Source organism: Aquarana catesbeiana, linkage group LG07, assembly GCF_042186555.1.
Source record: "Aquarana catesbeiana isolate 2022-GZ linkage group LG07, ASM4218655v1, whole genome shotgun sequence".
Classification (NCBI taxonomy): domain Eukaryota; kingdom Metazoa; phylum Chordata; class Amphibia; order Anura; family Ranidae; genus Aquarana; species Aquarana catesbeiana.
This window is the reverse complement of record NC_133330.1, coordinates 25,193,924-25,207,046: the sequence shown is the minus strand read 5'-3', so window position 1 is coordinate 25,207,046 and position 13,123 is coordinate 25,193,924. Positions and strand designations below refer to the sequence as shown.

Below are 13,123 nucleotides of genomic sequence, written 5' to 3'. Positions count from 1 at the left end.
TTCTTTTTTTACAAAAAGTGCTGGCGAGTGTGAACACCCCACGTATGTTTTAGGGTGATTTGACACGCTTATCACCTTTAGAACTGAATCGCTCACAAGATTTATGAACTCTTTTACGTTTTATCACAGCGTTTTAAATTTTTTTCATTGGATTTTTTCTTGATTGTTTTATTAGTCTTTTGAAGCTGATTGTTAATCGTGTTTTAGTTATATTCTATATATAATCAGAGGCATTAGATTCCCAATTTGATTTTAATAGAGTATTTTATTTATCTTTTTTTTTTTGGGGTAGCGCCACACCCTTATCCACTTGAGTGTTTATTCACCTTTAAAGGGGCAGCTTCACTCATTGATACATTGATAGTTTGGCGCCATTTCTTGTCACTTTACCTCCACCCAAATCCATGCTGTATTTACCTCCGGAGATTGATGAGCTGCCCAAGCAGCCCGTATAGCAAGCCAAGGATTTGAAATCTCCGCTCGTCTCCCCCTTTTTTTCTGCATTTCTTTCAGTATGATTAGTGATTCTCTGTGACGACACTGACCAATCAGAATCACTCTGGTCTGACTCAGAAGCGACACACACAGAAGAGGGAGAAGAGTGTGGCTGTGCCGTATATACATGCATCATTTTAGCTCAATGCCAGGCAAAGCAGTGCATATATGTGTGTGAATACCGTCAGTTTATTTCCATTGTGGCTGCGTTAGGCAACGCCACCAAATGCACCACAGCAGCTCTGGTGGAAACGGGCCCTTCACCTCGGTTCACACTGGATGTGGTGTGCATTCACTGCGAATTGCGCACCGCATAAAAATTGCAAACCGTTCATGCCAACCGATTGCAGAGTGTATGTTAAAGCGTTTTTTTTTTTGGGGGGGGGGGTTAACAAACAGGTCCTGTTCCCTTAAAGCATGTTATACAACACAGTGCTGTGTCATTTGGCCCCCTGTATCACCTGTAATACCTGTCTGATCCTGCCTGGCTATACCCTTCCCCTGTACGCTGACCACAATATATCGGGGCTGCTGAACCCTGACACTGCTGTCAGTGTACGTGCCTCTGTCATATGCAGCCCTGCTCTCTGTCTCCTGTGTCTTCTCTCCTCCATCCTCTCCCCCCTCCCCTCTGTCTGCTTGTGTCAGTGTCCGCCCCCCTACCCCCGGACTGTCTGCTTGTGTGAGTCCACCCGTCCACCCCCCGACATACTTAACATTAAAAGCTCCCATCCCCATCTCTTTATTAGAACAATAAGTTCCCCTGTGTCTGTGTTATAACCTTAAATATGCTTATCTGTACCGATAACACAGAGTCTTCCTGTGATCATGTGACTCACTCGGCTTTGTCTCTCCTCTCCGGCTGACGTCAGCGCTCGGCCCAGCCCACTGGAACTGTCAGCCGGGCAGAGGAGAGGAGAAAGGAGGAAACTGATTGCAGGAAAACTGTGTGTTATCAGTACAGACAAGCATATTTATGATGCAACACAGACACAGGGGAACTTATTGTTCTAATACAGAGGGGATAGGTGCATTTTATACAAGTGGCTTAACAACCACTATAAAAGTTAACGATACCCTGTAAATCGGTTTGCAAAACGCAGTGCGATTTGCAGAATCAGATTCAAAATAAAAAAAGGGGGGGGGGGGGGGGGGGGGGAGTTCATGCACGAGTGTGGTGTGAATGCGGTGCGATTTCAGCCATACAAACCATAGTTCAAATCGCACCCCAGAGATTTTTTAAAAAGAGACTTTACAAACATCTTATACTTACCTGCCCTGTGCAGTGGTTTTGCCAAGAGCAACCCAGATCTTCCTCTTCTCGGGTCCCTCTCCGCGGTTCCTGGCCCCTCCCTCCAGTCAAGTGCCCCCACAGCAAGCAGCTTGCTATCTGAGCTGCAGCTCCGTATGTCCATTCAGACATGGAGCTGCCTGCTCGGTCCCGCCCCCTCTCTCCTGATTCGCTGACTTTGATTGACAGCTGCAGGAGCCAATGGCACCCCTGCTGTGTCTCAGCCAATAAGGAGGGAGAGACATGGATGGCCAAGGGACTCGTGGACATCGCTGGACAGAGATGGGGCTCAGGTAAGTAATAGGGGGTGCAATGAACAAGTACCTCCGAGATGGGATTTTTAAGGCAATTTTGAAATACAAAAGATGTATAGATCAAGCTTTGCAGTCTGAACATTGGGCCTTCCCCTCTTTTTCCCCAGTTTTTGGGTGCCTTCAAAGGATTGTTTCCAGTGGTCCCTTTATATGGTGAAAGGCTATTTTTCGGGTCTTGATGATAACCATCAAGGTTGAGGGAATGCTCTCTCCAATAATATAGGGGCTATGTAAGTTTTGATATTCTATGATTGTCAAAATGTTCATATGGTATTTATTTTTGGATTCTAAATTGCATTTGTACACTATACTTTCAGAAGTGGTATTAGTCCCTGAAGAAGATAATAATTTTTACACATTTCGAAACGCGTTGGACATTCCCACTACTCACCATCATTTGGAGTTTGTATGGATGGTTTAATCATGAGAAGTGGGGTGCTACCACTTTTTAGATGATCACTATGCAATATTATGATACATGTACATGCGTTTTCTCTGTCGCATTACCCTTATTTGGGAATCTTTTAATATGTTGATGTTTTTTGTAATAATAGAACTTTTTTGAATATATACATCTTGGGTATTTCAAAATTGCCTTAAAAAATCCCATCTCTCACTCAGGTACTGACTTGTTCATATATATAGGGATGATGGCAATTTACACGCCAAGCTGCATGAGTCCTTCAATAGTATTAGGGGGTGCTGGGGTGGCTGCTGCACACAGAAGATTTTTATCCTAGGAGAGGTTGTAAACCTCCAAAAAAAAAACAAAAAACTGCAAGACAATGGGCATTATAAGCTAGTATGCATTGCATACTAGCTCATTACGAAATACTTGCCTTAGAACAATGCCGACACACGGCTGACGCGTTTCCGAGTTTGTGCCATGATTGCAGTATGATTGGCCGGAGCTGCGATTACGTCACTCCCGCGCATGCGCACTGGAGCTGCCGGTCACGGCACGGGCCCTGCAGAAATGGCACAAGCAGGCCGTTCCTTCAGTGGGCACGCTGACGTCAGCGGCTGCATGCAAGGTGAATATCTCCTTAATCGTACAGGTTTATAAGATATTTATTTTACCTTCAAGCAAGTCTCATTATATAGGCTTACCTGTAGGTAAAAATGTGAAAGCGGGTATACATCCACTTTAAAAGGATGGCCACCAAACTACATAGATGTAGGTACACTAAGCTGATAGGTGGTGTCCTAATCTGTCCATCAAATGTTGCCAATACAGTGCAGAGGACATACACCTGGGATCTGGCAGAATAAGGGGTCAAGAGACCCAATGATGCTGAAGCTGCACAGAACCAATACAAAACAGGAACGACTGTCTTCAAGTAGGAGCTTGTCCAGAAATTAATCCACTCTGGATAATCGTAAAGCTTACCTGGCAAATTGATGACACAGTCAGTGTCTGTAAATGCTGTCTTGACATCCTCCACGATTAAAGCTCCCGGACCGGTGTTCAGTCGAACGATAATTTCCTCAGAGTTCTGCTTCCAATCAATCATCATTTCTGAAAAACAGAACATAATGTCCATTAGCGAATCAAGACAGGCATTTACTATCCCCCACATGACTGAAAGAATCATCACGGACTGGAAACTTCACACTGAACCTCATGCTACTTGCATTCCGTGCCTCTCCACTCCTCCTCCAGACTCTGGGACCTTAATTTCCAAATGAAATGCAAAATTTTCCACAGTCAGTGATAATTTGGGGGGGAAATTCTAGAGAACTTCATGCTTCCCTCTGCTGACCAGCTTTATGGAGATGCCGATTTCATTTTCCAGCAGGACTTGGTACCTGCCCACACTGCCAAAAGTACCAATACCTGGTTTATTGATCATGGTATCGCTGTGCTCGATTAGCCAACAAACTCGCCTGACCTAAACCCCATAGAGAATCTGTGGGGTATTGAAATAAATGATCTTTTTCATGATATTCTAATTTTATGAGATGCACCTGTATATGGGGCACGTCTGTTCTGCACTGGTTACTGGACTGCAGGTGCACCCGCGGGGGTTACCTGCACTGAGCCACAGACTTCCGTCATTACCTGCAGGTGTAATGCACTTTCAGAAAGTTCACCACACCTGCAGGATATAACAGAAGTCTATAGAAAAGTGCACAGGCGCACTGCGCTGCACCCGAAATGCGGGTAAACCGCAGCGCATCTGTGTGAAAGCAGCCTTAGGCCCATTACAATCGGTCCTATTAGGTCCGCCTGTCTTTTTTTTAGGTGGACCCAATAGGACCCTTCATTCACCTCTATGGAGCGGCAGATGTAAGCGGACTTGTGTCCATTTACACCAGCCTACCTCAAATACAATTCACTTAAAAAAAAAACAAAAAAAAACGAAGGGGATTTGTCCTTTTCCGTGGATCAGATCAGAGGGCTCATAAAGTAGAGTGGGGGCTGTGTGTGGTCTACTCTTCTGCATATGCAGAGTGGACATCGACCGGTCATTTGCCTGATCCGAGGCTTGGTTAGACTTGAGACTACTTAAGGAGGTGACGTAGTGCGCCGCCTGTGCCCCTGGAAGACGTGATGATGTCACGAAACGCGTAGGGTGGAGCTAGACGACGTGCTGACGTCACCTCCAATCTGTGCTCCATTTCAGTAGGACGGGTTTGTCCGAGTCCATACGGCCAACGGACCGGACTTAAGGCTCTTTGTTTTCTGGAATACTGTAAGTGTTCATTTTATGAGTTTGGGAATAAAGTTTTTTTTATGGTTTTACGCTATGCGAGTTCCATTCTCGTTTTATGGTACGCCCCTTCCACGAGTTCACTGCTGACGGTGTGACGACCCCTAGTGGATGCTGATGTGGGTTCCTGTTGCCAGTGCTAATGTGTATCTGCGAGCTATGATCCTCTGTAGTGGGGGATCGTGGCCTTTCGGTAAGGAGTGACCCTTTCTGTCTTTGGTGGTGGATTCCTTCCCATTTTTCACAGATGAATATTTGTCAATCACTTGGACTTTTAATTTTATTTTTATATTGGTGGTTTAGGGCCACCTCTTTCACTGCAGTTTAAGATTTATTTTTTAGACTACAAGCAGCTTTCATGAGGGTTTATTCATTTTTATTCACATTCATTCTGTGCATTAATTGTGTTTTTTAAATTTTGTCACTGCTTAATTCATGTAACACTTTTCACTTATTCAGCGCAATTCTTTTTTTTTCTTTTTAATTTGCCCGATCCGCTCATTGTGGCCCGAGACCTGTTACCAAGTTGCTTTCAAGGCCCTCATTGTTAAAGAGGAACTGCAGTCTGCTCACATAATTTGTAATAAAAACATCTTTGCCATTCTGAAGCTTCCCTCCAACCACTTTGCATATTATTTTTTATATACTGCGATTCTGTACTTGCCAAATATGCTGCAGAAACATTTATGTAAGGACAGTCTGTACTTTTTTGTTTTGTTTTCCTTTTGTTGTTTGAAAATGAAAATAAACACCTTTAAAAAAATATATATATGCTGCAGAAATCTCCCTCCACTGAGTCTGGCTGCAGCCATTAGAACTGTGGGCAGCTGAAGCTGCTGCCTGTTCACTTCCTGGATTTACATAGACACAGAGGCACACCTCCAGCTCTCATTGGCCCACTTATGACTCATCCCCCCCTCCCTTCCTGGCAAACACTCACCAGAATTAGAGAGAGAGCTGTACATGAGGTCATAAGCCTAGTCTAATGACCAGACAAGAAACAGGAAGTGGGCTGTATAAGGGATTTACTGACAGAAAAAAAAGGTTTTCCTATCCAAAGTTAAAACAACAACAAGGGCAGAAGATGTAATAGATGGAAAGATGAAAAAAATGGCTGAAGTTCTGCTTTAAAAAGGTTGGGCACCCCTGCTGCTAAACCCCCATTTAACGTGAACTGTTACACAAGACAATTAAGTTTGCTGCTGGCTGGTTGGTAAGTTGAGCTGGGAATTTCTCTGTTTAACATGGGCACCCCCCTGCTGTACGGCCTCCTGGAGGGATCAGAGCGATGTGCTGAGCCGGCGCAGACCAATCTGAATTACTCTGAACTGCCCTGAGGAAGAAGAGCGGCCATTTTAAATCCACGGACGCTGCACCAGCTTTGTAGGCACTAACCAAGGTAAAAAAAAAAAAAAAAAAAAAAAAAAAGGGATTGAAGGTGGACTATGCTTTTTCAGCTGGGATTGACACCTTTTCTTCAAGCCAAACACGAGCGCTTTAGTGGCGCACAGCAACATTTTATTTTTAAGGGGGGATGCTGTGGACTTTGGTGTAAAGGGAAACTCTTATGTAAGGGGGTTTCTGCTCAAACTTCCCACTTCCATCAGAGTTCCCAGCATTCTCCCTTAAATTAGGGTTTTCCCAAAGCCCCTCTTAGATCAGAGTCCACAGGGCACCCCCTTTACATCAGATTCTCCCTTACCTTAGTGTACTCACTTGCTTGGAGGCAGGAGAGAGAAGGGAGGGAGGGGGGAGCCTTCAGTCACAGACATTGGATGGTGAGCTCAATTACCCGAGGATGGAGGCTCAGGCATCGACACCTTTCTACCATGATGTATCTGCCAGTTGCTGAGCTTCAAACTTCCAGCCCACACATCCCTTTCCTGGGGCCCAGAATGCCAGGCATTGGAGTGTGGGTGGGGCAGACAGAGGGGTAGGGGCGAGAGGAAGAGGAGCAGATCAAGCCCTCTCTCCTCTCCGTGTATGGAGATGGGGCCTGTGTGCACACCTATGCACATTTGACAATTGTGGTACTTGGGGAGCCAAAGTCCGTTCTGAATATTGTGTCCGGGTTTCAGGTGGTCTAAAAGCCGGACACATGAGTAGCCTCCCCGACGGTATTCCTGAGTGTGGCTCGGGGTTAAATTTCAGCACCGTTAGCGGTAACCCCGAGCCACACTCGGGATTGCATTGCAGGATCCTGGTGCGGCATTACTTACCTTGTCCCCGGGATCCTGCGATGTTCCCCCGCTGTGTCTGCGGGCTCTGTCCTCCACCTGAAGCCTCTGTGCCAGGCTCTGTTCCCTGCGAGCGTCGCAACGCACAGGGGCGGAGCCTGACGGCCAATAATGTAAAAATCATAACACATACAGTATTGTGATCTTACAGATTACAGTACTGTATGAAATTATTTCACATCCCTTTTGTCCCCAGTGCTTTGGCCCATGCCCTGCATGCAGTTTTATATTATATATATATTGTTCTTTCTGCCTGGAAACTGGAGATTGTCCATAGCAACCAAAAAAAGTGTCCCTGTACATCAAAAGTGGCTTTAGACCAGCTAGAAAACAGCGATAGTAAATTAGAACACTTGCAGAATTGAGCGATAGTGAATCGTGGGGAAATTTATTTTATTATTATTATATTATTTTTTTTTTTAATTATTTATTTATTATATTCTAATTTATGGATTTTGTGCTTCAAAACTTCATCATACCCGGGATATCTACTAGACTCTTGGTGGACAGATCTAAGTGTGTTATTGCTAAGAATTACAGAGCTACAATATAAAACGCCAAATTTCTACGCAAAATAATTGTAGCGCTTTGAGACGCAGAAATCTGAAATAATCCTACCGCCAGGGAGGTTAAAATCCCGGACTGTCCGGGTGAACCCCAGACAGGCGGCAACCCTACTTTCAGCCTTCGCCTACTTCTGTAAAGGACGATTCTTTGAAAATGTAAGCGTCGTCAGGTGATTTACTGGCCTACAAATAAGACAAAAGACAACTTTCCTTCCTGCACTTCACATGTACAGACTCAGCATGCCCGATACCAACTCCCGACAAAGTCAACACGGGTTGGGCTCAGACATAAACCGGTTTGGCTCGCAATGTTTACAAGGTCAGCTAATTACCATACTAGTCATCCAATACAGAGAAACCGAAACAAACTTCTCACCAAGAAACCTTTTTATTTTATTGTGAGGAATCTACACATAGCTCTGCTGTTATAGTAGGTGGGTGTAACACAATGTGCTGCTAAATCTGGAGTTCGCTTTTAATTTGCACTGCAGCCCAATCCTAGGGGCCGGGTCATATTGCGCTGCATATCTCTATGGCACAGTTAAAGCATTTGTTACCCCAACACTTTATATTCCCAATGCGCCTTCTTTACCATGTACTTGTATGAGAAAGTCTCCTGTTCTTAGTATTGCTTCCTTTGTGTGAAATCCCTGGTGCTTCTGCCAGTCCCCTTGCTTTCCTATTAAAAAAACTGACCACACTAAGCAGGAGTGCACACCGTGGTCATTTTTCTAGCTGTGCTGGGAACTCTGGCTGCTCTTCTCCAATTATCAGACTCGTCCTGACACGCCCCCTGCTGCACAGCCATTCACTGGGAAGGTCAGTGTGCTGCTGCCCCCCCCCCCCCCCCCCCAGCTCTTAGGCTCCATGCACACTGGAGCTTATAAAAACGGCAGTTTTTTGGATTTTGGGCGTTTTTTTTTTTTAACAGCTCATAAACTACACTTTATATTATCCTATGTGTTCATGCACACATGGACGTTTTTGAACTTTTATCAGCAGTAAAGTTTATAGGCCATTTTCTGAACGCCATAAAATCGTGTTCAGGAGTCGTTTTCCTGACCACAAAAAACGCCAAACGCTCAAAAACATAGATAAACGCTCAAAAACATGGCTCAACATTTTTGATCCATTGAAAAAAAAAAAAAAATGCGGAAAAACGCTAATGAACACTATTGCAAAAAACGGTAAAAAATGTTTCGCTGCAAAGCTACTAGCGTTTTTATAACGTTATTTTAACGTCCAGTGTGCATGGAGCCTTATGCAAGTCAGAACAGAGGAAAAAAAAAAAAAAAAAAAAAAAAAAAAAAAAAAAAAAAAAAAAAAAAAAAAAAAAAAAGGTACTTGTGTACGTACACACAAATGTTTTGCCTTTCATTTCTATTTTAAACTGAATGGGTTGTTTTACAAGGTTTACAATCACTTTAACATGAGGTGTTCACAAAACACCAGATGCAAAACCATTGTACAGAACGAACAAAAATAAAAAATAAGAACTAGAAAAAGCTCATGTCTGTGTGTGGCGGGCATGTTTCAATGCAAGAAGGGTGCAGTACAGGTACAATGGATGCCATTCAAAACGCATCACCATAGCAAGACTACGAACTGCATGCAACCACAACACTCTGTTGTGAACAGGCCCTTTAAAAAGGATCCTTTGACCAGATTCACACGGCTGCAGAGTATTGCATTGAAGCAGCCAATTTACTGTGCCTTATAAACATGGACCTCCAGTCGCTGTAGAGAGAAGTCAGACTAGGACACATGAAAATTAAAGTAGAATAGGAAAAACTCCAACCCCCCCTCTTTTTGGATAGAGCAAGGGAGGGTTATAACCCCTGTCCAATTTTTTTTTTTTTGCCATCTGTGTCCCATTGTGGAGATTTCCCTTCATGTCCTGTCCCAAAGCCAAAACAGGAAGTGAGAGGAAATCCCTGCAAATTAAGGGAATCCCTTAGGGACCCCCCAGGTCACTGAACTAGTGTCCCCATTGGAAGATTTCCCCTCAATTAAGTTTCTGGGAACAACCCAAAATTTGGGATTTTCTTTACTTTCCCTTTCAAGGATACTGGTCAACAGGACAGAGAGGGAGAATCTCCTTAATTGGGACACAGACAGCAATAAAAACTGGCAGGTGTTCCAATCCAAATCAAAAAAATAAAAGTTTTGCCTTTAGTTATACTTTAAGACTGATACACAGAAAGAAGAGCTCAAATGAGGGGAGGTTTAGGGCCAGTTGACACCACATGCAGTCCAGTGCGTTTTTTTTTTCTGCATTAAGAAATGCATAGAAAGTAGGTTATATGGTTTTCAATGGCATAGGTCACACCAGTGCTTGCAGTTCTAGTGTGTTCCAGTTCAAGAAAAAAAAAAAAAAAAGTAGAACATGCTGCATTTTTCCTGCACTGGACTGTACTGGAACGCTGTAAAAAGCATCAAAAATGCACAGGAATGCACCTTAACACACCAAAAAACGCACTGGAACACCCATGTTCTTATTTGAGGTTAAGGAAAAAAAAAAAATGGGGGGGAAAAAATGCACTGGACTGCACCAAAAACGCACTGGAACGCATCAAAAACGCACATGCAAAAAAGCATCTGGAGCGCATCCGGACTGCGTTTCTATGGTGTGAACTGGCCCTTAAAGCAGAATTCCAGAAATTCAGCCACTCTGTAAAAAGTGCAGGCACATTGTGAGTGAAGTCCAAGGAGGTGTATGGCATCCCCTGAACTTCTCTCTATTAAAGAGGCACACAGAGCAGCTATGCCCATCCCTTCCCCTCTGCTGCCCATGTAGATAAGCCTTTGTATTTTATGAACGAGTTTACATAATACAAAAAAGCATCTTTAATTGGGCAGGAGGAGAGAAGGGGCAGGCATTGCAGCTGCACTGACTATAACTGTTGAGGATGCTTAGACCTAAAAGAACCAGCGTCGGGCTCTGGAAATACAGCGATAACAGTCTTCAAGGAGTGCAAAAAAAAAAAAAACAAAAAAAAAACTGCCAAGATGCAAATAATTCAAGCCAAGGAGAGGTCATGCACCTCCTTGGACTTAAGGAGCTGAATTGCTGGAATTTAGCTTTAAACCTTGTTCTGTTATGTCATGACTGACACTCACTCAGACTTGGCTATTTAAGAAGAACACTTTTTTTTAATTTTTTTTTATAGGCTATGCATTGGTAGCTCAGGCCTCTGTGTGTGTCTGGTAACTATGTGAAAAAAAAGTCATTTGTTTACCAGTTGCTTGGTGACGGCCACAAGGAGCTCACTTGTCCTGCAATGCCATGGTGACAACTTGCCTAACAGGAACAATGCTGGAGGCAACTTACAGCACACACTAATGTTGGTAGCATAATTATTCATGTGGAATGTTTGTTCCTTGCTAAACAATGTTGCTAAACATTGTTACTTGTTATGGGGAAAGTTCCGCTTGAGGCCCCTTTCACATTTGTGCGACTTGAAGCAATGCCTGTGTAATCTTGAGATCTATGGACCTCAAGTCGCATCAAAGTCGGACCATAGTAGTGCAGGGGCTACTTTGAAGTCGCACAGATATGAACGGTACTCATTGGAAATCATGGGGGTACGACTTGTCATGCAACTTTGCAGTTCCAAGTCGCAGGACGAGTTGCATAAGTGTGAAAGGGGGGCCTTAAGCAACTGCCAATACCTTGTCCGATAAGACCTAACCCAGTCCCCAGTAAGACCATGGGGCGGAGCTCTTGCAGAACGGGAAAAAAAAAGACCTGCAAGCAGCATCTTTGGGGCAGTGCGGGAGCGATGTATACAGCTTTTCCAAAACGCCCTGCCCATTGAAATTAATGGGCAGTGCTGCCGAAGCGCCTGCAAAGTGCCACAACACAGGCGCTTTAATCCCTTTCTTCGCCCACTAGCGGGGGTTAAAAGCACCCCACTAGCGGCTGAAAAGCCCTGCTATAACAGCGGTACCGCCCCAGTGTGAAAGTAGCCTTAGGCTCGATTCACATCTATGCATGTTGCTTTTGAGCGTTTTTGGAGTTTTTTTTGTGATGCTTGCCACGTTTTTGAGCAGTGTTTTTACAGCGTTTTTTTTAAAGTTTTTTTTAGACTGTATACAGTCTAAAAAAAAAAATTAATAAAAAAAAGGCCAAAAACGCTGCAAAAACGCTGCACTTGCGTTTTTGATGCTGGTCCATTGAATTCTATTACATGCAAAACGCTGCATTTTGCATGAAAAAAAGTCCCCGACCCTTTCCAAAAATGCAGAGGTACAAAAAGGCATTGATGTGAACATGTTCCATAGGAACCCATGTTAAAGAATTCCCATGCATTTCTGCAAAATGCATCAAAAAACGCGCTAGTGTGAATGGAGCCTTAGGGAACTCCGATTGGTTCAGCTGGTGGCAACTGATAAGAGGTTAGCCCTAAACTGGCTTAAAAAAAAAAAAAAAAAAAAAAAAAGAGGCGGCCTTCCATTACCCACCTTTCTTGGTTTCACCGCCGGACACCATCTTGCCTTCTTTGCTTTCCTGGTTGATGCGATCTTTCTGCTTCTTTCTGTTGATGGCATCTTCGGTTCCACGCGTCACCCTCCTCTGCCCGGCGCCCTCGGCAGGATGGGACATCTTCTGCCGCTTGATGGAAACAAAGGGGCCCCCAGGGTCTGTAACGGTGTCTGGGTCAGGGGTTCGACGTTTTCTACCTGGGCCAGCTATCTTGGCGACTCTCTGTGGGTAGACGCTCCGTCAAAGGAAGAAATAATCTGTGGACAGACAAAGGATTACACTCAGTACCTATCATATCATCAAAGCAGGAAAAAAAAAACTGTCTAAATAGTCTTCCTTCAGCTGACCATACAGAAAGTTTAGACCTTCTGAAGATGTTCAAGGATTAGCCCTTGGTATGAAAGTTTGCACTGCCAGGGCATTCATGTTCATGCTATGAAGTGGAAAGGAGGGAGGCGCACACAAAAGAATACCTGCACCAGCGGCTGTACCTGTGCGTACAAGTTCCTCTGATCTCTTGGCTGAAGGTGCCTACAGGTGTTCAGTGACTGAGGGCCTTCTGCTTTTAGGCTGCAGCTGAACAGCAGGCAAAGAGGTGAAAGCAGAAGACGAATAAGACCGACATATGAAAGGAGATGTTTACCTGCCAAACAAATCTGTTCTCCTGCCCATCTAGTCTTAAAAGCGGAGCTCTGCCCTGAAATGTTTTTTTCCAGAATTGGACTCCTCTAAACCTATAAAAACACATTTGGAGGAAAAATTTTTTTATACTTACCAGAATCGCCCTGTTGCTATGTAGTCCCCCTAATCTGCCACTTCCTGGCCCGCGGAGCTCCTGGTCACTTCCTCCCTCGCCTGTGCTCCTGGGAAACAATGTGTCATCATTTCCCAGGAGTCTGTGGGCAGTACTGTGACGTTGTCATAACAACGGGGCGGGACCTTCCTCCGTCGCCGCCCATTGTTATGGCAACTTTAGAAACAAATCGGCGCTACGGCCGGTGAATCGCGCATGCGCGAGAT

The 13,123-nt window shown here is 44.3% G+C and overlaps 1 protein-coding gene across 1 annotated transcript in view; it reads right to left on the bottom strand.

Moving 5' to 3' along the window:
* USP19 (ubiquitin specific peptidase 19) overlaps window positions 1–13,123 on the bottom strand; it is a 176,648-nt gene that overhangs the window by 132,778 nt on the left and 30,747 nt on the right. The window contains exons 2-3 of the mRNA XM_073591813.1: window positions 12,082–12,360; window positions 3,491–3,619 (exon numbers count right to left, since the gene is read on the bottom strand). Of these exons, the coding sequence (XP_073447914.1) occupies window positions 3,491–3,619; window positions 12,082–12,223 (271 nt within the window). The 5' untranslated portion in view covers window positions 12,224–12,360. The remainder of the gene's footprint in view (window positions 1–3,490; window positions 3,620–12,081; window positions 12,361–13,123) is intronic.